This window comes from Diadema antillarum, unplaced genomic scaffold (genome assembly GCF_040938485.1).
Source record: "Diadema antillarum isolate AM-2024a unplaced genomic scaffold, OU_Dant_1.0 seq00000238_RagTag, whole genome shotgun sequence".
Classification (NCBI taxonomy): domain Eukaryota; kingdom Metazoa; phylum Echinodermata; class Echinoidea; order Diadematoida; family Diadematidae; genus Diadema; species Diadema antillarum.
Genome location: NW_027271285.1, coordinates 193,491 through 219,337, shown reverse-complemented (window position 1 = coordinate 219,337; position 25,847 = coordinate 193,491). Strand labels below are relative to the sequence as shown.

The following is a 25,847-nucleotide window of genomic DNA, read 5'->3' as shown; positions in this document are numbered from 1 at the left end:
GTGTATGTGTTTGTGTGTGTAAATAATTATGTGTGCTGTGTGTGGATTATGGAAATAACGAGAGCGGCCTCCTTCTATTATGCCACTGTACCGTTTAGATTGCCTTTTGCATGTAGATACCGCTGTTTGATGATATCGACACATATATCACAGTTCAAGTTTGCTCAGTTCTTTCTCATACATGTCTTCGCTACAATTTCTGTCTCCAACATGTTACGCTATTATTATAGTAAAATGTTCGTAACAATCGTCGTAAGTCCTGCTAATAAATGAGGTGACCGGGGATCTACGAGCAGTATATACGGTATATAGGGGGCCTCCCCTTCGCAAATAACTTGATATACGCATTTCTACCAGCCCCCCCCCCCCCATTTTATCCTCTCTTTCCGGTCTGTTTCGAGTAGGCCTATCATAAGGATAAACAACTAGCGAAACTTCAAACTCTTGAAGATGACGAGTTCACGGACTCTAGATTGCCGACGCTGACCTGGTGCTTAAGTATGTTTTTAGCAAATGGGGAAAAATTATCTTCCTCGGGATCACGTGTTGGTTTTTTTTTTTCTTACTTCTTGAAGCTCTTATGGAAGATCTGTCGAGGGGCAGGGATTGTGTTAGTAGAGGTATGGAGATGTTTTCCTTCTTTTCGTTGTTGTTTTCACGCTGTTATTCTAAAGGAGGATTAACCGGAGGAACGGTCAAGGACGTGTTTTATCTCTCTTGGTTTCGACCACCCCCCCCCCCGCCCCTCTTTGACCGTATGTCTGTCTGTTTGCCTGTATGTCTGTCTCTTTCTCTTCATTCACATCAATACACACACACGCGCGCGCGCACGCACACACGCACACACATCACTTGCTCTCTGACAATATTCCTCATTGCCTCTCTACTCTTACCTCTCTCTCTCTCTCTCTCTCTCTCTCTCTCTCTCTCTCTCTCTCTTATGACTCGTTTCTAATAAAATAATACCCCACAAGACCTTTTAGTCCCCATCCTATCATCCTCGTCGCACCCCCTCCGTACCTCCTTCAACGAAAAAAAAAAAAAAAACAGAACTCCAGAAATTTCTGGGTCATGTTATGTCAAAGTAAATAGACATGTTTGACTTCTATTCGCACCATGTGAGATTTGAAGGCGTTAATGGGCCTACGATTGCCTTGCGTGAATTTGAACTATACGCAAACAAAATACTATACGAGACACATCTTCTTGCGTCTCTTTGAATCCTCGAACACCAAAATATTTCTCATGTGTCTTGTCCTCAGAAGTCTTCATAATCATCAAACCTTTTTTCCTATACGACTATGCCATGTGAGCACATATATTTTAGAACTGGGAACTTACATCTTTACCATGTTTGGTTGACTGTTGTTCAACTTACCATGAACGAAGTCATGTTCATTTACTATGTTTTCATTACACGAAAAGATTTCTCGTCACTCACGAAAGTACAACTTTGGAAATCATGACCAATGATGTTCTGTTTGTCTGTTTGTTTGTTTGTCTGTCTGTTTGTTTATTTGTTTTAATTGGGAGTAAGACTGATTTTAAAAAAGAAAAGAAATAAATCATCATAACCATCTCCATCATCATCGTCTTCATCAACATCATCATCATCATCATCATCATCATCATCATCATCATCTATCAATCTAGCTTAAGGCCAGGAGAAAAACAAAGTTGGAAATGTCGCGATGTGAACTTATCCCGTTCCTTTCTCAATTCTCGCTCCTGCAAGATGGGAGACGGAACGAGCAGCAGAAGACTAGCCGTCAACTGTGTGCTCCTTCTGCCCTTAGCCCAAACTAGTGTCGCAGACCCAGCCGAGCGTAAGTAGTTTTCACACCCGCCAGTCGCGCCGATAAACGCTCTCTTGAGGGGCCTTTAATTACGGGGCCCCGACGCGAGCTAATTATGCGACCGGCACATGCTCAAAGTGCGCCTGTCTCTCCCCTTTGCAAAACGTGGCGCGTCGGAGGGGGGAGGGTGTGGAAGGATGTTGGCAAAATGCAGGCGGTACTGGCAGCTCCACATCTGCGCTAGATCGAATTAGTATGAGTGTGTCTGCCGGAATCGTCTTTAAATTGATGTTAACCGCTTGAAGATGTCTACCCCGGTCGACCCCCGTGACATTGAATTATTCCATACACAACCTTCCAAATTCTCTACCCCTGCTGGAAGAGTGCAAGTTCAATACACATTTACATACTGTGTTTAGCTCGTTTGTAATTTCGTTTTTCGCACCTAAAATAGAATGCGAATGTTGTAATTGTTAACGTATTGCTTAAAGAGCCAATAAGGGTCCTCTTGTTGACGAGATGAAAGTGGCTACATCTTGATATTTGAACAGGTCTATTAAACACATTTTCAATTTAATATCAAAGGCAATCGTTGTTGTTGTCATTCACATAAATAACATTGTCATTCCAGTCTGATTCACCGAGATTAGGATTGTTTAATCCTGTGTATGCCACATTTATTTCATGTCCATAAATATGTCTCAGAAAATTTTGCACATTGTACTCATTTGCACAGAAAGGGCTAAACAACTATGACTTATATGTCCGTGTAATTATGTACGATATATGAAATCTCTCATAAACTATTTTGATTATATTACGGAATGAAATTATATCGAGCAGAGAATCGATTGATATTTGTGTATTTTGCCTGCTTTTCTTAATATGTTTCTCTTCATATCTTTTTAACCAAGTTTCCATGTAAAACGTGTCAGGATTCAAATACTTAAGAGTTTCTTTATTCTTGCCAAGGAAGTGAGTTAAATCGAATCAATACTGTGTATACATTTCTATAATTCCTTGATGAGCAATGCTGTTGCATGACATTCCTTGCTTAGCTTGCTGCATCCATGGCGATGAAACTTCTCAGTTTCAATTTCCTTTAACCTTTTACCTCCCAAAGTAATTTCTTGTGTAGTCTTGAGAAAAGGCTATCATAGGCATGATAATCAGTAAAACAGTGGAACATTGAACATGACTGTGGCTCGGCCTGATGAACTTTGGGAATACGAAGAAATCATGTAGCGTGGTATCAGAGCTGCAGCGTTAACGAAGCATGTCAAATTAACCCAGATGCCCATCACGCTCGTGGCACAAGACTATTTTCTGAGCTTTCGTTCTGTCTATCTTGGCAGTTGTTTTGGTTTTTATGATCGTCTTCAAGGCCGGGTGTCGCATCATTTTCGCTACGGTCTTTTTTTTTTATAAGACGATAATGACTCGCTGTCATCCCAATATCATTAACCTTTATATGTGATTACCTTGCCCTCCATCCCACCCCACCCCCTGTGGAACCTGTTTTGTTTGCTTTTCATTTTTCCGTTTCTTCTTCTTATCAATGTCTCGCACCTACAAGATGTCCAGTAAAAGGGTTTTACCTTTATCAAATTGATATTCTCTCTCGTTTTGCATTCAATTTTGTCGTTTTTATTCTGCTACTTACAGTTGGCCCTTCTCCTTGACAAACGTATCCGAGATAGACAACAATGACAATGCCACGTCATAATATCACTGTCCGGCATTAGTGTTTACAAATAATGTCCAATAGCTCTCGCAGTGCAGCTACATATATATACATAGCTGTACTGCGAGAGCTATTGGACATTATTGGATATATATATATATATATATATATATATATATATATATATACATTAAATAGCATTTCCCGTGGAACTATACTTGTCGTATCTATCAATCTGTTTGTAGAAGACTTATATACCTGTCTTTAATTTGCAAGGTATGTTTCTATCCTTTTAGGCCTGTGTTATCTCTTTCTAGTCTCCCTCTTTTACACCTCCCTCCTCACCCACTTCCTGTCTTTCTCCCCCTCCCCCGTCTGTTTCTCTTCCTTAGCCTGTCTTGCATAATCATGGAAGATGATATTTGCTGTTCTCTTCCTTGAGTATAACAAGAGGCAATTATGATGCGTATGAGGGCATTATTCGCCCTGTCTCTACGCAATTTTATACGTCGAGGTTTTTTCATTGTCTATTTTTTTTTTCTCAACCTGCTTTGAGTTGGATTCACCTTGCCATGTAGAGATAATGTCGTAGGGAACGGCCGGGGGGATAATGAAGAAAAGAGGCCGAGAGGCGACGGGAGGGAGTCATACCTTGAAGTAATGCCGTACGTAGAATGGAGCAAGTGATAAATCCCAGTCAATATTGGTGTAGGCGAGCCCGCCATTAGCATTCGAGTGTGAAGTCTGGGAGAGAAAATAGAGAAAATGTCAATCTTCCTCTTGCGCAGCCAATTTCACTGCATCATGCACGCGAACTGTGACTATATGGGGAGAGAGTGTGTGTGCAGATGCCGTAGCGAAGTGCTGCCACGGAGGAGTGAAAGAGACGACTCCTGACTGGTCATCTATAGGATGGCGAACGGACCGGCGCTGGGAAGGTTTGTGATTGTGATCAGTGGGTGTGACGACGACGGTATGAGATTTTGTGTTCAAGCAATGCCCAGCATCCCCGAAATTATACTATAACGTATTTCCCGTGCCTATATATCAAGTTACAAGAGCAAAACATTTCCTCCCATCTCAATCCCCTCTTCTCTCCGCCCCCCCCCCCCCATCTTCTATCTCCTCTCTCCTCCCCCCCCCCCCCCCCAACTCTCCTCCTCTGTGCATCTCCCATGGCCGTATAGATATGCATTGGTATTGTGTCTGTGTCTCTGCTTATACCGGTTATGAGATTCAACTTTGATGATATGGATGAAGATTTATACGTACATAAAAACGTGCGATATGTTTATATGCATCTATCCGTATCTCTTATATACTTATGAGCTATAAAGTTTTATGCAAAGATATGGATGAACATACATGGATAAAAAGATAGATAGATAGATAGATAGATAGATAGATACATAGATACATAGATAGATAGATAGATAGATAGATAGATAGATAGATAGATAGATAGATGGGGATAGATAGGTGGATAGATACACAGATAGATAGATAGATAGATAGATAGATAGATAGATAGATAGATAGAGTGACAAGAGAAGTATTATGTTACGTTTTGTCTGTTTGTCTATTACGTGGCAATTTCAATTGGATTATTCTTGTCACTCGCTACTGTGTTTCTTGCGACTTGAAAGTCTTCAGTTTTGTTCATGGCGACGTGGATCACGGCACTTTAGTTTGTAACCCTGACAGCCTCCAGCCCTCGCATAACATCACAAAGTGGCGAGGCAGCATTCGTTGGGCACAGTCATGCATAATCGATTCATATCACTCACTTCAGAGTTTCATCTCCTCCCCCTCCTCCTCCAACGTGCATTTTTCGTGACCTGGAGAGCGCGTGACAGTCTCGCACATCCGTAATTGGACTTGTAACATATCGCTATTTTTTTGTGTTTGGGCACGTTCAACATCGTGTCTGCGTGCATGTGTGCTCAACGCTGTAGATGTGCTGCACTAGACACAGTGCTACGTCATATGCAAGAGAACGTCTGAGGAGGTGGGGAGCTTCGCCACAAATAATGTAAACAAGCGTCGAAAAATCACCGATGGAGACTTATATCATCCAAAAAGCGTGCACGCAAGTATTAAACCTAGCTGGCGACATTCCACCCGTATTCAAAGCGCGCACGTCTAGTAATACATCGCCATTAGGTACAAAACTCTGAGACGTTTCAGAGTTTATTGCCGCATCAAGGTTCAAAGGTCTCTTTTTTTGTATTCGTTTCCAATGTTTCACAATGGTTACAGTGATTCTCGGTTACCAGCCCTTATCAAAGTATTATCTTCACACGGAAAATCTGGTGAGCAAGCAGTTATAGCGAAAGATCTCGGTCGAGTGCATGTTCAACCTTTTCCATTATTTTCATTTTCTATTTAGTCATTTACCTTTTCTTGAGGTGAAGACATGAATGTTCCACATGAAAAAAGTAAAGATTTATGTTTTTAACGCAAATGAGGGTTGTACGTTGTAATTTTGCTTTTTCAGACTGTGTATCTGAGAATGCATATGTTGTTTGAAAATGCAGCACTAAAATCAGAACAGAACGCAAGTCATTTTGTATTTGTTATAGTCAAACGTTTCTGGTAAAGCAAAATAAAAGATAAGAAAAAAAAACGCTGTTTTTGTGCAACTCGAAATTGTGGTGGACAGTATGTAAAAAGCAATCATTTATCACTGATTCATCTGATAATTTTACATGTTCACATCCATGATCATGATGTGTTTGTAATAGTGCTCATCAGAATTGTCGGTATGATAATTGCATAATCAATAATGAAGATGATGATGATGATGATGATGATGATGATGATGATGATGATGATAATGATGATAACAATAACACATGTAACGAGAAGGACGAAGAGAAGAACAAGTCGGAAGAAAGTGATGTTGATGGTGATGATTATGGTGGTGTTGATGACAGTGGTGATGATGATGATGATGATGATGACGACGACGATAATGATGAAGTCTAATCATTTTCATGATTGTAGTGATGGTTGCTCTCGTCTACTAAGGTGACCTCTTCAGTATTAGTTTTTCTCTTCAGGCGGGCCCTATATACCAGAAGATTATCACACCAGTATTATCTGGTACCTGGGTGTTGTTGTTTTTTTCTTAACCTGAATGAAGACTGACATTTTGTGTGAAATCACAATCATATCCACACACAAAAAAAAAATCAACGCTCTGGAGGATTCGAACTCGTAACTCTTGTTTAAATAGGTGGTATGGTTTTGGTTGAGATGGGGCTTCGGGTTTCCATTTTTTGTGAGATGATTAGAAACCTTTTATGAAAGAGCTTACAATTCTAAGAGGAAATCAAAGTTATTTGATGAAAATTGATTTTGAAATGGCTGAGATATCCAAAAACAAAGAGATTCTAATATAAGGAGGGACCCACTTCTTATCAGGACCATTTTGTTTTACTTTGTTCAAAACCAATTTTCATCAAATAATCCCCCTAATAAGTTAACATTTGAATCTCCATCTCAAGCAAAGCTGTAACATCCCTTTAAGGTTCTATGGGGGCTTGTTCACTGCAATAAGATACACATTTAACATTGAGCTTTTAGTTCGCGAGACATCTTCTTAGTTCTTCCCTAGTGACTATATGCCTATAACTCGGCCCTTTCCATTCAAAGATATTTGAGGGTCAATCGTTAAGAGTACCGGTGGCATGAGAAATCGCATAGAGGCCCAATTGCAGGATGGAGTTGAGTGTATACTTGCTCCTTCTTGAAACACAAACAACGCCAAAATGCACAAAAGCTACTCATGTTGACTTTATGGCCCGAGGGTCACCGCTTTTGTTTAGCTTCCCTACGGCAACGGGGCAAAACAATGTCATTCGCCAAAAAGAAAACAACGTGGCCCTGTCTCGCACCCATGAGGCCTACAAAGTTTGAGAAGAGCTCCTAGACTCTAACCTGTTGAGTCCTCCGGTAGTGAGCACACTGGTTTGTACAGATTTTTAGTCCTCGCAATGAACCTTGTGCGTGTGGCTTAAACCCCTCCTCGGGGATCCGTAATGCGATAGAATAATGTCACGATATATAACCCTTCTACTGGAGTAGTATAATTCTGTCTTTGAAGACAATTCCTGGATAACTTCTGGAATAAATCATCAGAGATGGCACTATCGGGACTCATCCAAAAGGTATAAATCTTCAGAGTAGCATATCGCTTCTTGATACCTGTCTGCAGATCGGAGAAAAACCTGAATGCATGAATACTTGGTAGACACATAGACCTATATCCCTACGATATGTTCCGTAAGCCTCATTGCGCTAAGCATGTAAGCCCGTTTTTTTTTATTTTTTTTTATTTACAAGATTCTATATTTTCATATTTATACGTTATAAAAATATGTATCAGGATCCCACTCTACCTTCATTGTATTCCGGTTTATTCATGTGACCTTTTCGATTTAGTAATTCACGTGTATTATGATTCAATTTTCTTCAATCCTCTTCAATGATATCAGATGCGAATTAAAGAAGTACTGCACAGGAATCACCCGGTGACTTTTGACTTTTTAACCTGGGTAATAATGTACGATTGATGATTCAGTATGGTACGGTGCATATTATAGTAATGATAGGCAGCCAGTATACCCTAGGTGTAAGTTACAAAAGGGCGGCGACACGGCACGCGTGAATGGTGTAGATGATAATGTAAAGCCAATATCGTTGTGTGCGGCAATGTTTTACAGGGCGCCCTTGGTGGTTATTGTAGTTACTGAAGTATGAGAAGTCCACTGAACTAGAACTGTACTAGAGTCAAGCTGCGCTATGCATATAACGCCCATCCACTGATGTTGTTCAAACCAACCATGTCATGAATATTGCCTTATATTCCAGTGGCGGAATGTATAGTGTACTAGCAGTACTTGTACAGTTGATAATCATACTACACTGCGATTAATCATTCTCATTTATATTTGCATGTGTGTTAGTGGGAAGGGGGTTCAAAAGACAGAGTACATTATACCGCTACTTCCGCAAATTGAGATTGCTGCTACTCCTACGATGACAACCATTACTACTTTTAAAAATTGTTACTGTTTTGATTGTAGTAGGTGGTAACAACAGAAGTCAGATTTATTTTGAGTTGTATAAGAAGTCGTAGGAATTGTCTAATAATTCATAACAGCAATAGCATAATAGTAACAATAGTGATAGCAGTGGTAGTAGTAGAAGTAGTAACAGTAGTAGTAGTAGTAGTAGTATGTAGTAGTAATATCAGCAGCAGCAGCAGCAGCAGCAGAAGTAGTCTGGTATTAGTAGTACTAGCGGTGGTGGTGATGAACTCAAGTATCATAACCAGTGATTGAATACTGATGACGGTGGTTTGGTTTTTCTGGTAACTTTGCCGCCTTCATCAACTTTGCACCAATATCGCTCAACTGAAGAACTGATGGCGATATAACGCGTACCTTTTATTATGAGTCGCATAGATGTCATATGCCGCCATAGAGATCTCATTCCCTTAAAAAGACTTACCCCACGAGATCAACGTAAAGCACGGCAGCACCAGAGCGCAAGAAGGGAATGCACTTCTTGGAAAGCGTCGCTCTATCCCGGAGCTCGATTCCGCACAGGGAGCTAGAAGAGGATGATAGGGGATCACTTAACTCTTTTTATTAACTAGAAGACGCATTTACCGCCAGGCGCGTCCCCGCGGAATGCGCGCGCGAGCCGATCGGAGCTCCACTGATCCCCGTTCAAATTGCTTTGATTACTGGAGTACGCTTTCTCAACAGGAACCGACGAGATTCCTACACTCTAAATCCATGGAGTAAAATTTTGCTAAAGTAAACTCAAGAGTGCTCAATATTGAGCAAGATTGAACATTTAACAGCGGTAAATTCGCCTTTATTGAGCAAACTCGTTCTTTTTACCCCTCTTTACTCAATATTTACATACTTTCATTTTGCTCTTCTTCGTGAGTAAGGTTTGCTCCATTATCTTACTCAACTCGGAGTAAACTGCATTTTACACTCTCGCTGTTTACACTGTACCAGGCGAGCCCAGTCGCGATATTGCTATGTTAGGTGTAAAAAGGACACACGCGGATGACTGGTGGGTCATTTTTACACTTGCGCGCGCACGTGCATGCATACCAACTACATCCATAGTAGTCTGTACTGTACTTCGACGCGACATCGACAGAGCACGAAGCATGGCGGACAGCGAAGTTGCTTTTTTGCTGCGTCAATGGGGTCTTGTTGACCAAATCCCCAACTTTAAAAGTAAGTATAAATTACCAGTATGTTTGTTTCCAATAATGTAGGTGCTTCAAGTTAGTTGATGGTACCGTTCGGAAGTGGTACCTACGACTAGTTGACCTTGCCTGCGCCGCACAGCAGCTGGCTTTGCACTTCAAGCGTATGTACTCGGCGGCCGGCGCCGGCCCTCGGCGGCTGGCTCTTCAAAGGCCGGCCGCTTGGCCCATGTTCGACCTAGTCACTGACACAGGTCCAATACTCGGCATAATCGTGATAAGCATGTGTGCAAGAACTTGGTACAGTACCGTACTTTAGATTAGGGTTTTTGATAGGCCTAACGTTTACTTGTTAAATGTTAGACAAGGCTGCACACTGGCACTGGTCCGACGGTCCCTGACCAGTAAAAATCACTGTCGGACCAGTAACTTTTTCAGGAATGGACCAGTAAAAAATGGAAAGACTGGGTACTTACTGGTCCGATGGACAGGCCGGACCAGTAGAAAAAATGGGTTAGTGTGCAGCCCTGTGTTAGATCTACTTTTGTCAGACTAAGCCTTCATAGGCTATAGTCAAGTATAGAGTAGGACAAGTTGATAGAAATCTATAGTCTATGCTATAGGCCTAGTCTAGATACTACTGTCTACTGACAGTATGGTATTTCTACTGTCTTCTGGTTTGCTTGAAGCCTTGGCTTGCCTTTGATTTGTGTGAGGTCTGGATGCACAGATTACAACATTTTGTAACAATGTCAAAGAGGTGAAATAATGCAGTAGAGTCTAGGCCTACATCATTTTCATATTAGTTCAAAGGCTTCAAACTGTGTCTGTTCTGTGGAATTTGACATTTTGGGAATCTGGCTAGAGTAGATTTACCTCAAGACACATTTCCAAAATGTCAAAAATCTGCTGAACAGACACAGTTTGAAACCTTCCAACTAAATACATGTAATGATGTAGACCAAGAATATAACTCTAACTTAGAGTTACAATTGTACTAGTAAGTTACATCCTGTAGATCCTATTGTCTAGCTGTCTGCTATCTTTTCCTTCAGACTCAGTAGACTATTGTGCAACAACTTAAGTCTTATCCAGCTTATAATTTTCAAAGATAATTACCTAATCAGCCTTTACAACAAAAAAAAAAATAAAAATGGGTGGCTGTTCAACGTGTATACATTCATTTACCACTCTCTTTTTGGAAGAAGTTACTGGAGTTACACTATGGTCATAAACCCTTATCGTTCTTCACTTTCCTCAAATAATATGTTAATACATGATCTGAAATAGATATGAACACAGCAAGGTTGAACTTGACATCAACTATGCAGTTTCGTGACTTACATGATTGACATCCTCTTACATACATGTATTACGATCAGTGAGTTAATGAGCAGTTGATAGCTGTAGGGGTTTACCAACATGTAACTTGAATCCATCCATAAAAGTAAAGGGTATATTGTCAAATATTGCTATTATATATTACCCCTTTAATACACATGTTTGCTTTCTCTCTTTTTTGTTGTTGAGATTTTTAAGTTTTGAGAATCGTGATAGAGGGAGCTTTTCAAAGGATGTTATGTGCTATTAGGAGACAGGGTTAAAAAAAAAATCTGGTACCAATTCATTTTTTTATGTTTTAAAGTTTAAAAAGTGTGTTTTCTTCAACCAAATATTCATATCTATCCTGAAATAAATCATGAGAACTTTATTCATTGGAGTTGAAATTATTGCATATTCAGAAATTTATGCAAATTTGGCCAGACCTGTATAAAAATTACAGAGTCAAGGCACCACTCTTGCCAGTGCTTGTATCCATGACATGTCCTTGACTGTACCATTGACGTGGGGGGGGGGGGGGGGGGGGATCGGGCTTGCATGATACCCTGAATTCCACTAGAAATACAAACTGCCCAGACTTTAAACACTTAAAAAATCCCTTTAAAGAAAATCTAATCGCACACATTTTGTTTTTCCTATCCAGATTAAAAGAGCTATAAAATGGCTATAAAGGAAGGGGAAAGCGGCTAGTTGCATATTGTATGTACTGTATATTGTCTTCATTGAAGTGTGTTTCTTTGTGTGTTTAGTGTGTACGGTATGTGTGCTTTTACAGTGCCTTGACATTTCAATTTTTTTATTCAAATCATGCATTACTCCAAAAAATGTACAAAATTGTAGGCCTACCTCGACAATTAAAAACAAAAATACATGATACATTTCATGAGGTTATATCAACCAAGAAAATTGTTGATGTAATATTTTGAGGGGGGCAGGGGGAGACCACAAATCAATTTTGAAAAACAGCATCATAATTCATATGATTTTTGAAATGACAAGGATGTCAAAAAGGCAATTTTGAGTATTTTTCATGGTAACAAACTTGAACAGTAATGCTTTTTGCTGTTTATGATAATCTACAGTATGGATTGTATAAAAGCACGCAAATCAACTTATCATTCATTTCTCTTTTTTTTCCTAAATAGAATTTACCATATTTTTTCTTTTGTTTTAGTTTGTGGCATTGACCTGTCAGCATTCAAGCTGCTGGATGCAAGTCTTGTGAAGGATGTGATCTCCCAATTGGGCCCAAGGCTTAAATTTGTTCACCATTTCGAAAAATGGAAGAAACAGGCAAGTGTGTGACCAAGGACATCTCAAAAATCATTCCTGCAAAAATGTTTGCATGTTGCAAATGTGTGAAATCCTTTGAAAGAAGTGTGGACCTGTGGAACCACCTGAAGATCCACAACATAAACTCAAAGACCAAAACAAAACTTGTGTGTCATGTGCAAGAATGTTTTAAAACATTCTATCATGGTTACAGCTACAAGCGGCACTTGGAACAAGATCATGATTCCATTGTAGAAAATGTCAGTGATGGAGATTCTGTTGGAAACACAGTTTTTAGTGATGAAAGTGCATCAGAGCAGTCAGAAGTGCTTCCAAATGAAAAACCCACAGAGGAAATTTCATCAGCAATCAAACAGTCTGTTTCTGAATATGTAGCAAAACTTAAAAGTTCATCCCTGCCATCCTCCACAGTGCAAAGTATAATTTGTGACACACAAGAGCTGCTCACTAATGTAATTGAAGCAGTTCAACAAGTGTCAGCCCCCATCATCGAGGACGTATCTCAGGATATCAAACCCTCAGTTGATCAAATTGACACTCTACAGTCAGTCCTTGACATGGTGAAAGATCCTTTTGAGCATTTCAGTTTATCTACTCAGCATAAACAAAACCAATTTGCCCGCAACTGTAATGTTCTTATTGAGCCAGAAGAAATTGTTTTTGGCAATGTATACAAAGAATGTCTGAATACACATACTGGAAGGACTGAGCAGAAACAAGTTGAAGAAACTTTTCAGTACGTGCCAGTCGGTGAAAATCTGAAAGTATTCTTGGAACAACCAGGCTATATGTCAGTCATCATTCAGGAAAAAGACACTGCTGGCGAAAAAGATGTGCTTCAGACTTACAGAGATGGATCATATTACAAAGCTTGTGAAGGAAACCAAGACTGTGTGGATATAGAATTGTTGCTGTATAATGATGACTTTGAGACAGCGAACCCCCTAGGTTCAAAGAAAGGGAAACACAAACTTCTTGGTATCTATGTTACTGTTGCTTCTTTGCCCAAGAAATACCAAGCTATACTGGAAAATGTCCTTTTAGTTGCTCTAGCAAAATCTTCTTTGGTATCCAAATATGGTGTAAATGTTGTTCTTCAGCGTATTTCGGATGACCTTGAAGTTCTCTTCACAGAAGGTCTTCATATTAATAGTCCAGATGGATTCACTGGCCGTGTACGTCCCCGACTCTTCCAGGCAGTCGGTGATAACTTAGCTCTCAATACCATGCTCGGCTTTGCTGGAAGTTTTAGTGCCAACTATTTTTGCCGGTTCTGCAAAGCACTCAAGGCAATATGCAGAAAACAGGTAGCTGTTGATCAAAGGTTACTCCGTACTGAAGAAAACATTGATTATGATATCAGTGTAAATGATGTTTCTCAAACGGGACTTCGGAGGTCGTGTGCTCTCAATACACTGAGCTATTACCATGTGTCGCAAAACTATGCTCCTGACCTGATGCATGATTTCCTAGAAGGGTTACTTCCAATCGAGATGAAACTTGTACTTTCAGAACTCATAAATCAGGGAAGATTTAGCCTTGATGAACTGAACTGTCGTATTCAGTCATTCAGCTATGGTATAACAGAAAAAGCAAACAAGCCCAGCCCCATCCTTCAAAGTCACCTTAGCAATCCATTTGGACCAAGTGGTCAAAAGGCTTCACAGATGAGTTGTCTTGCTGAGTTCTTACCCCTGATTGTGGGAGATAAAGTTGAAGAAGGATGTGAGTACTGGAGGTTGTTCACAGTTCTTCTGGAGATATACCAACTGGTCTTAGCACCAAACATTAGTACTGCTGTCACCTACTACTTGCAGTCAAGGATTAATGAGCATCATCAGTTATATTTGCAACTGTTTCCTGATAACCATCTCCTCCCCAAGCATCACAACCTCCTCCACTATCCCAAGGCAATCAGACAGCTGGGCCCTTTGTCACAGTATGCTTGTATGAGGCAAGAAGGAAAGCACAAGCCTTTGAAAAAGTGGGCGAAAACTTGTAATAATTACAAGAACATCGCCAAGACAGTTGCACGTAAACACCAGGAAGCACAGGCATTCAGAATGCTCAAGAAAGAACACATCAACAGCGAATGTGTATACATCCACACATCAGAATTTGTCAAAGTTTGTGATCTTGAGAGCGAGGTAGAAGTATGTCGGCTGTTGAGCTGTGAACCTGATACCTTACTAGAATTGTGTGATAAAGTAACATTCTATGGATACACATACAGACCCAACGTCATGTTACTGACTGACTGGTGTGGTGAACTACCATCTTTCTCAAGGATTGATTATATTATGAGAAAGCAAGATGGACTGTATCTAATGATCCAGCCATGGAAAACAAAGTACTTTCATGATCACTTTCAAGCCTTTGTTGCATCAGAAAAGGAGTTGGATTCTCTACAGTTGCTTAATCCTGAAGACCTGTTTGAACACAGACCTGTCCATGCAGTGAAGAGTCATGATAGTGCAGATCATCAGTGGTACATTCCTACCAGATACATGCTGTCATAACTGCAACAAAGATCACTAGACCAAAGTAATAAACTTCAAAAATAACTTACAGGTACATGCTCACTTCAGTTTCAATTTTTCAATTTAACCATTTCAAACTTCTGTGCTTTCTTTCTACACAAAGTTATACATGTATGTACTGGTATATCAAATGAAAGGAAAGTAAGTACCGTGGTACAATTTTTTATTTTTTTTTGATTGTAAACTAATGACCATTATACAGGATAAACCTATTGAAATGGAACAGAAGATACATTCAGTTTTTATGATTTCTCACTGACTAGCATTTATTTTCATTAAGCTGGCTGGAAAGAACATCTTTTTTCTTATTAAGAGGACACCAAGATCATAACATTTGGTTGTGAGCAGGGCTTGCACCCTTCTTCCAGGCATACAAGTTATGCACTTCAGTTTTGATTTCATGCTGTACATCTCTCTGTTTATTGCATTGTTTACATCAATTAAAATGTCAGTTCATTTCCCTTTTTAATGATACTGAAATCATGGAATGTGTACAACATTTTTGTGTGTGACCATGTACAAAATTTTTGCATAATGGATTGGCATTGTTATCAGATCAATGATCATGAGTATGGAGGGGAAACAGTTCTCTGTGAATCACTTTCCACAATGCACAAATCTGTAATTCAACCCAAAAATTACTGTCTTGATTTGATTTTGCACTATAACTCAAAAGTGTGTAAGTATCAGTAAAAATAATGTGCATGAGGATACAGTGCTGGCAACTGTACACTCATTCCAATAATTTTAATGTCAAGTAAGATTTATTAAAAAGGAATGATTATAAGCTCATTGCTGTTGAATTGCTAAACCCTTTTTGAGTGGTGTATTTTCATCCTTATAGGACGAAGCAAATAATGCTGCAGAATCTGTACTCAAAGACATGCAGATGGGCTGGGAGTCATCTGAAGTTTCTGATGATCTGATGCTGTCAGATATGGAATCAGTTACTTTTGACCTTTCCCAGGCTTCAACTATCCCAGTAGATGTAGAAGAACCATCATGCTCATCAGCTGTAGTTCAGGATCTGAACAGCAGCAGTGATACACCGCCACCACTCAAACGTCAGAAAGCAGTAAGATACGTAAGTTCACATTTCATATGTAATTCATTCAGTCATATTGATATACATGTACTCATGTTATTACATACAGTGTATGTGCATGTATATAGTGTCTCATCTGTACTTTGTGAAAATAATTTTTTTTTTTTTTGTCATCATGCACAGTATAGATATGAGCAAATTTTTCTAAGATTCAGCCTTTCTTATGTTGTGTGTAGAGGAGGAATATATAAGCATTGGAATTTCAAATCACACTAGAATTCAGAGGTGTCATGATATTGACTCTGTTTTTTTTTTTTTTTAATTGTCAAAGTCTCTTGAAAATAGTCCTTCACTGCTGGGAAGCCCATTCTTGGTGCTAATTACTTATTATTTTGAGCCCTGATCATGCTACTGATTATAGTACTTGTACGCAGAACCAATTGAAATTACATGTACTGTATAATTTTTAGATTCTCTTCTAGCTAATATTTCGAAAGAAGTTGAAATATGCCAGAAAAAATGAATTGCCTCCTGTATCATGATGTTTACACACACACACACACACACCATTTTTTAAACTCATGCAATCTTGAATATTTTACAGGATGTGGGTGAAATTCTGAAGAAATCTTTGGAAGGGAGGAAAACGTTAGAGGAAGTAACTCGAATGAAAGTCTGCACGCCACACAACACTCGTGTCATCTGCAATATGTGTACAGAGCATCTAGTAGACTTGCATGGCCTCAGGTAATGACATTTTACCATTTGCAATGGCATCCTAATATTACCTTGCTTCTGTCTGTGTTAATTTTGCATTCCTATTCTTTTTGTTTCTCTTCTCATTTCTTCTAACAAATAATCACATTCACTTTACAAGACCTTTTTTTTTTTTACCTAAAGTTGTATCTTCACGTAGGTGAATTTCTCATGTCCAATTCATTTCCAAACCCTCTTCTCCCTCTTCAGGAATCTTATTATTTATATACCCTAGACTGGGAAATGTGTAAGATCTTCCATATTTTGATAACCCTAAAAGTCATATTATCCAAGGATAGTATCATTATGACTCATAATTTTTTTTTTTTATTTAGGCCTATACCCATAATTGGATATGCAGGTTCTCCACTGTTCCTAGTGCTTGAATAGAATCTGTTCTTCCATTTTCATGAACAGAGAATCATGTTTAATGTCTGGTTTTTAATACCCTTAAGTGGTAAATTTATTCAAGGATTACATAATCATTCATCTCAATTTGATACCCTTTCCCCCAGATTTTTCCTGTTTTTGATACCCTTGTAGGGATTCCCTGTAGGTTCCTGGTCTGGTGCTGAGAAAACTAGCCTCTTTTTGTTAATGCAGATGATGTACAAGCTTTAATAGGATATACTTTATGGGGGAGGGGGGAATGCTCAACTACACCACAGTGCTTTGTGTGGAAATTGTATCACATGTGCATTTGCAATGATTTATGTACATTTCACTACAATTCTCATATTTTTTGTCATCAGACCTGGCCCTGACATGAAGGGGGCAATGGCCTCCTCCATCATTGCAGAGTTCCCCTTCCTTAAAGGACAAGTTCACCTTCATAAACATAAGGATTGAGAGAATGTAGCAATATTAGTAGAACACATCATTGAAAGTTTGAGGAAAATCAGACAATCCGTTCAAAAGTTATGAATTTTTGAAGTTTTTGTGCAGTAACCGCTGGATGAGAAGACTACTGCAGTGTATGAAAAACTTAGATGTCACATGCGTACAACAATATAAGGAAAATGTAAAGAGAATTTCACAAAATGCCATCTTTTGAAAAAAGTACACATTCCCCTGACTCGTTACCGACAAATGTTATGGGTGATATTATTCCCCCTGCCTTAGAAAAGAGGCAAGTCAAGAGCTCTTTTATTATGCGAAAAAAGTGAAAATATGTTGAATTTTCTTTTACATTTTCTTTATACTGTTGTACGCATATGACTCACAAGCTGTAGTAGTCTCCTCATCCAGCGGTTCCAACACAAAAATTTTAAAAATTCATAACTTTTGCATCGATTGTCCAATTTTCCTCAAACTTTCACTGATATGTTCTACTAATATTGTTGCATTCTCTCAATCCTTATGTTTATGAAGGTGAACTTGTCCTTTAAAGATCCAGCTGGCAATGGAGACGTGAGTAGACAGTTTAAAAATTACTGACTTAGCAGTCATTTGATTTTTCGTAAGACACAACCCAAGTTGACAGATAACTATTGACAAATGATATCTTTGGAATAAAATCAATGAATAACATGTAGAAATATGTATATAAATATATATATATATATATATATATATATATATATATATATATATATAATTTAATGCTGATCTTACTACAGGCTTCAGAAATATAATGAAAATGTTTGTGGATGCCTAGCTGTACATGCATGTACAGTGCAGACATTTCATTCTTTGCTAGGAGCAATTTTAACAACATCTGTCCATAAGTGCATGTGTACAGGTACTACAGGATTATGATAAATTGCTAAAATTTACCATGTTTGTGGGCAAAGTATTAAGTGGCTTATTGGTTCAAGGTTCATGTTTCATCTAAAACAGGGTTTAGTTATTAAAAGATACTGGGTACAGGTGTTCCCTTGCACTATACTACAAGGAGAAAGAATCAATTGTACATCAGTTTACTTGTTTCTCTATGAAGAGCAATTAGTGAAAATAACCCAAATGGACTTAGTTGAGATATAAACAAAAATAGAAACAAAGAATGTCAAAAGAATTCTGAATTTAGAGATGTTATGATTAACGATCTCGCACCATTACCATAAATAGTTAGCTTCCTTCTGTCACTGATTCTGAAAAAGCTTTGTCAGCATTTGGGTTTTGATGATGCTATTCTTGTTACCATGCTTTACCATGAGAATTCTGTGTCAATTACCTTTTAACCTCACAACATAGCACTGTTGCATTTTTAGCTTTGTACACTCTTACCATGCTTACCCAGTACTTTTAAACCTGGTGTTGTGTCTTTTTAGTTGATAATACATACAGTATTGTGTTAGCATGTTTGAAGTCTCTGAAACACTACTAACCAATTTCCTATGTCAAGTTCGTGACCATTCATCTTACAATGTTAATATGTGTATTACAACAATGATTGCCTTGGAGATTGAATTCTTGCAAATATTTACAAATGTATTTACCAATCTGAGTATCATTACACTCAAACAGCTGTAAATTTGAAACCCATGTGCATTCTCAAACAGCTCTGTAATGCATGCTGAACAATATATCATGCACATGTATCATGGTATTTTAGATAAATTTTATGATACATGAGTTACAAGTGTACTTCTTCATACTTTGCATACTCATATTTTTCAAGGTTTTGCTTGTAGTTCAAGCTCTGGAACAAAAAATCCATAACTTTGACATTTTTAGTTATAATTCAGTCTAAATATATATCAAAACACATTCAGAAATTTTGACCCTGTCAGAACAAAAAATTACTCCCTTTACTGTGAAAATAACCATATAAACTCTTTTAATTGTGACATTCTTCTTGCTCATTAATATTATTTCATTTCTTTTTTAAAGGAGGAGTGGTACTTGAAAGGGAGTACCAAACTTCCAGCAGGTGGTAGGCTGGAAAACCGGCTGAAGTACCTGAGAAGGAAAACAGCAGAGCAAGACAGGAAGCAAGACAAAGCCAAGGTTGGCAGTCCTAAGGATACCACTTCAAGTTCTTCCAATGAGGATTCAACCTCATCATTGCAGATGAATTATGGTATGTGCTTACAAATGTAGCCAATTATCTCCAAAGTAAAGTGAAGCAGGCTTGAGAAATACTTGCCCTGTATAAAAAATTTGTTTCTGTGCATCAAGCAGTAAACAATTGAGTTAAATGTAGATTTACCTACAACAATCTATTCATTTGCATAATTTTTCCACCTTGGGTCTGTTAGCAAGGCTTGAAAAAAGTGACTTCATTGCATTTTGGGGTTAAATATAAATTTGTTTTGATTGAATGTTAGTACTAACTTTTTAAACCCATTTAAAGAGTAATTTTTGACTGGGTCTAAGGGGAAGTGCAAGTTATAGAAAAATCAGCGTGACTTGGGTAAAATGTGGCAATATTTCTATATGCACTATAATTATGATATGCCTTGTTCTTATACTTTGTTTACTTTTAGGAGAATTAGCAGCCCAAGCAATATTGTTAATGATGTCTGATAATGCATACAGCCTAACACAAAAATATTGGGCTATTTCAGAGGTTTATAGGTCAGAGATGGGTGGGATGGCTATATCCCCCCCTTTTCAGGGTTAAAGCTAGAAAATGCTAGGATGAACATTAAGGCTATACATTTGTTCTCAGGCTTGATTCAATAATGATTGTTATTATGAGTTTCCATAATTTGTATCAGATTTGGCAGACATGAAAGCTACGACCGAATGGTTGAAGAGTCATGACACCCCTCACAAAGACGTTGTGGCCAAGATGGAGCAGACAGCAGCTTATAGAAGGGACTTTGTACATTCCAACCTGCCGAGAAGTTCAAAGAACAAGCCGTGTGTGACTGAAGTGCTGGCTGAGTTTCCACACCTTCTTTCTCCTGGAATGGTAGGTGCATGTTACGTCCCCATTGTGAATGGCAGGTGCATGTTATATCCTCATTGTAAGCTGTCACAGGGGTTTTATTATCATGTCCAATATCTACCAAAATCTAGATGAACAAAATTATTGTAGTCAGTGTTTGCCATATTTGCATGTACACACAAATGCCTGATTTTTGTTGTTAAATCACAGCGTGCAAAATTAAAAAAAAAATAAATAAATCTGTACATATTCTATAGATAACATTGTATGAAGTATGTTTTACCTTCCTACCCATAGAATAGTATGAAATATATATATATATTTTTTAATGTAAGAAATCATCTAATATGAAATATACATGTATATTGATATCATCAATGCTTGTCTGAATATCCATTTCTGTTTCTCTTCAAAAGCAATTTACTTATTTATTTTTTTTTTTTTTTTGGGGGGGGGATGGGGTATAGATGAGGTTTCTTGTGCATCATCTTTATTATGCATGTAGCTTCTTACGGTAAGATTTGATGGGGGTTAAAGGTCTCTTGCTGATGTGTGAGTAAGGAGACAATTTGACTGCATGCTGTAGATAAATTTTTTCCCCCATGTTAGGAGGGGGGGGGGGGGGGCTAATTAAGCTCCCCCTCCCCTCTGGAATACATAGGGTTAAGGCACAGTGTGTGTTGGGAACATACACAATGGACTAAGATGGTGAGAATTCAAGATCTAACAGGCAAATTAACAGACAAAAAACAAAATAACTGCAAAAACATGTTTTGTTGTTGTTGTTTCTTGTTTCTTTGCAGATTGAGCAGGATTACAACAAGCTATTTGATGGAAAGGGGGACCTTCTCTTCACAAAGTGGCCAGTAGTATCATCTTGCATTCTGGACTATGGGAATAGAATTTCTCCAGGGTGGAAGGTGAAATTCGGAGTACAAGAAAGACGTGATGAGGACTTCACTCAAGGTGTGTAATTATTGATAGATACTGTAGACTTAGGGGACATTTGACAGGCGGGTGACTTTGGACAGTTTAGACAATTTCACTTACATTATTTTGCTGCTTGCAAATGCATAAAGTCCCCAAAAGAGAAGTGCAGTAATTCAAATATTCCATATCCCCCTTTCATAACCTACAAAAATATTTGCAGAAAAACCAACAGCAAAAAAAAAAAAATGTAAGTAAAACAATTCCTGTCCAAAGTCACCCAACTGTCCCGTCCCCTAGTTCATGGTAACACATTATATTTGATTTTAAAATGATGTGATATACACTTCATCATCCCTCATAATGTAGATGTAATAGGATTTATAGAAGTGTTTTACTCCATTACATTCTTCCAAATGGTGTATTTAGTAAAAACAGCACCAAGGGTCGTTTGTGCCCTTTCCAACATCTGACACCGAGGCAAGTGCTGGAATCAAGCTACTTCCAACTACTGCTGCTCGTGGCTTCTATGTTGCTCATCACATTAACCTTTTTGTAATCTTTGTTGTAGCCCCCACCTACATTTGGGCACCTTCCCCAAATACACAGCACACAGCACACCACCAATTCTTCCATAAAAGAGCAGTGTGCATGTCTGCAAATCTGCATAATAATCTTAAGTCATCACTGGCCGATCCAGGATTCTTAAAAGGGGATGGGGGGGGGGGGGGCGGGCAAAAATTTTGCCGCATTTTCTTGTGATTACTACAAAAAATAGCAGCATAAAAAGGGGGGAGGGGCTGTGGTTGAATTTTTTTTTTTTTTGCGTGTGATGACTAAAAATGTGTTATCAACCAAATAAGGGGTGGCAGTGGCTTATTCGCCCCCAATCGCCCACTGGTTATAAAATAAGCCCTGAATTTGAAGAGATATAAAGCTGATATGTGAATTGAAAATATGCCAGGATTGATTTATGGTGTGAAGACATATGTAGCGTAAAATCTTTCATATTCTAATAAAGACTTTTTGTGTACTCCACTAACAGAGGAAAAGGCAAATCTGGCTTTTCTTATGCTGTCACATCTGTTCCCGGGCAAGAAGTCATCAAAAGGGGGAAGAGCCTCTTCCCAAGAGTCATTGGAGTGTTTCATCGACTGCCAAAAGGTATGTCAAATGTTTGTAGCAAAAGCAGTATTAGTGAAGAAAATTGAAAAATTTTGTGTTAGCATGGGTCACATCTCCATACAGCAAGATCAACTCCACGTATCAAGTCAAGACATGAACACTTTGATGCTTCATCAAAAAGGAATGTGTATTGAATAAAAAGTTCCAGTAACTGTTATGTGCTACTAAAATGTTTACATCTGTTTGCCTGAGAGCTTAGTTGTCAAAGTTATATTTCACGTATTACTGATGTCAAGTTTTATGTAATAGGGTCCTGGCATGTGAACTTGAATCGCGCTTATGATGGTAAGAAATGTAGCCATTTGAATTTTACACGTACCAGAACTCGCTGGCCCTAATTTTAAACTATATATAGGATTAACAGGGGAAGGAAAATGCATAGAGTATTAATCACAAAGATTTGTGTGATGTGTTGCAGAGTTTTAACCTAAAGCAATATTGACTGAAATCAGTCATTTAAAAATATCACCATGGGAATGAAATGTTTCATATCACTATTGATGGTAGTCGTTTCTTGCAGATTTTTATTCTTTGATTGAAACTATTTCTTTCCAGTATAGTGGAGGAAACAGCAAACTTCGTTTTCAGACTTTGTGAGCCATAAGATAAGATGTACTTTTTATGCCTCTGCCACGAAGTGGTGCTGGAGGCATTATGTTTTCGGGTTGTCCGTCCGTCCGTCCTTCCGTCCGTCCGTAATGAATTTTGTAGACAGCGTAACTTAAAAACCTCTTGAGGTATCCTAATCAAACTTGGCATGTATGTGTATTAGGGGGTGAAGTTGTGCCTATCAACTTTTGGGTGCACATGCTCCAGGTCAAAGGTCAAAAGGTCAAGGTCAAATATGTAAAATTTCTCTATTTCCACCATATCTATGCAATGCCTGAAGATATTTTCTTGAAACTTAGTGTATACATGTATTACCCAATTTAGATTCTCTAGTGAAAGTTTGGGGTCATGAGGTCAAAGGTCAAAAGGTCAAGTAAAAATATTAAAACTTCACTTTTTTCTCCGTACCTTGGAAATTGTTCAAGGTATCTTCATGGAACATAGTATATTTACATGTACTGACTGGCAGTGATTATCTAGAGAATTTAGGGTTCATGGGGTCAAAGGTCACGGGTCAAAGGTCAAAGGCAACACTTCAAAATTTTACTATTTCCCTCATATTTATGCAATGCCAGCAGGATTATTTCTTTTTTTAAACACTTGGTGTATGCAAATATAACCCAATAGAGATTCTCTGGAAAGTTTCTTTTTTTTTTTGCTTTTTTTTTTTGCCTCAAAGGTCAAAGATCAAGTGAAAGTGCTGAATTAGCTTTTTCCTCCATTTCTCGGAAGTGGCTCGAGTTATCTTGAAACTTACTACATATTTATGCATGTCCTGCCTGACAGTGATTATCGTATGAATCTTAGGGTCAAAGGCCAGATGAAAATGGTAACAATTTACTGTTCAATACAGAAATTGCACTTTTTCTCCCTACCTTGAAAATTACTTAATGCATAAACTTATGAATGGTTCAAAGTCAAGTTAAAGTCCTTAAATCCCCAAATACATGCTCTCCTATTCATCCAATCAAACCTAGGTTAAAGGAAGGTGAACATTCAACACATTTGTGACAAACGTCATTTTAATTTTTGCCAATTTTGTGAAAATGTAATCACACATTGTCCACATGTACTATAGACCTATTAGGAGAATCATGCATTATGGCGGAGGTATACTAGTCGCCATAGCGACATTTGTAGTTTAATATTTATCATTTGCAGGAAGGAACCAGTCTCGAGGCCTACCGAAAAGACCATGGGAGGAACCAGCCTTTCGTCCTGGCTGTAGGGAACAATGTCTGCCAGCCAATCCAGTGCTTCGTCATTCTGGAGAGCCAAGTGTTTGAGAGAAAGAGCCTCGTATCTGCTGTTGACCTGTGCTATAAGATATTTCAGATCTTTGATCTGGAGTATCCAGCACAGGCTCGAGCCATGTGGGTGATCTTGGACACTGTGGTGTATGGGGTGGAAGCAGGTGCCCAAGAAACGGGGGCAGTAAAGGCCTTCAGAGCCTACTACCATTTTAATAAGAAGTAGAGAAAATGTTCAGCTGAAGACTGGTATTAACTTCTTGGTTAGGGGAAGACATATCTGTAAGTTGAAAAAAAGATTATATTAATCATGTGTTAGTGGATTCCCATACCTTTCCTACCCACTGTATCATCTGGAGTTCAGTTAGCGTGAGCTGGATGGTGTTTCTGCTTGTAATTCTCTTGTGATAGATTCCCCCAGAATGGCAAAATGGTAAACACTCGATTACAAGCACATACATGTACTACTGTGGTGTCTTTGGAGAGCATGCTCTTACATAAAATATTTAAGCAGAGTAAAGATTGATTGAACTGTTGTGATAACAAAAAAGAAATATATCTTCTTAGTATGAATACATATCCATAATCCAAGAAATATAAAAGATGCAATTCTTAAAGTCAGTATGTGCTGCTAATCAAGAATTTACGGTACATCAATTTTGAAACAATCACTGTTTCGTCATTCTTGTGAAGCAAGCGTTTAAGCAGAAGAGTTTTGTATCTGCTGTTCACCTGTGATATAAAATCTCTTTTAGATTTTCAATTCATAGTATCCCACACAGGCATGAGCCCTGTGGGTCATTTTAAATCTTTTGGAAGCAAGTACGATGAAAAAGGGGCAGTAAAAGCCTTTAGAGCCTTCTACCAGTTTAATAAGAGGTAGAATGTTCACTTAAAGGTAAAAATTAACTTAATGATAAGGGGAAGACAAATAGCTGTATGTTGTTTTAAAAAAATTATTATTATTATTATTATTATTATGTTTTAAGTGGGTTCCATTTCAGGATCATATATGCTACATCATTTTTATACCAATTTATTTTACATGTTCATATTGTTTTATTTGGAGTTTGCTTAATAGGGTGAGCTGCATTACATTTATGAGTTTGTTCTCGTTCTTGTGAAAGATTTCTCCAATATGGCAAATACCGTAAACTCTGAATTACAAGCACATACATGATCTCTTTGAGTAGCATTGTTTTTGCATACAAATTTTAGCAGAGTAAAAATTGACCTGTCTTTAATAGTAACAGTGAAACACATATATCTTCTCAGAAATAATGAATACATATCAATAATCCTTCAAGGTGGTAAGCTTTATTTTTTAAGGGAAAGTTTATGATACATC

The 25,847-nt window shown here is 38.2% G+C and overlaps 2 protein-coding genes across 3 annotated transcripts in view; both read left to right on the top strand.

Moving 5' to 3' along the window:
• LOC139729392 (uncharacterized) overlaps positions 1–25,847 on the top strand; it is a 148,501-nt gene that overhangs the window by 76,343 nt on the left and 46,311 nt on the right. The gene's annotated exons all lie outside the window — the stretch shown is intronic.
• Positions 12,277–25,431, top strand: LOC139729390 (uncharacterized). The gene is made up of 10 exons (XM_071640318.1): positions 12,277–13,659; positions 15,737–15,976; positions 16,542–16,684; positions 17,446–17,515; positions 18,065–18,103; positions 19,526–19,715; positions 20,356–20,552; positions 21,332–21,494; positions 22,501–22,619; positions 24,411–25,431. Exons 1-10 carry the CDS (start codon positions 12,340–12,342, stop codon positions 24,723–24,725), a joined length of 2,796 nt encoding a protein of 931 aa, XP_071496419.1. The 5' UTR covers positions 12,277–12,339; the 3' UTR covers positions 24,726–25,431.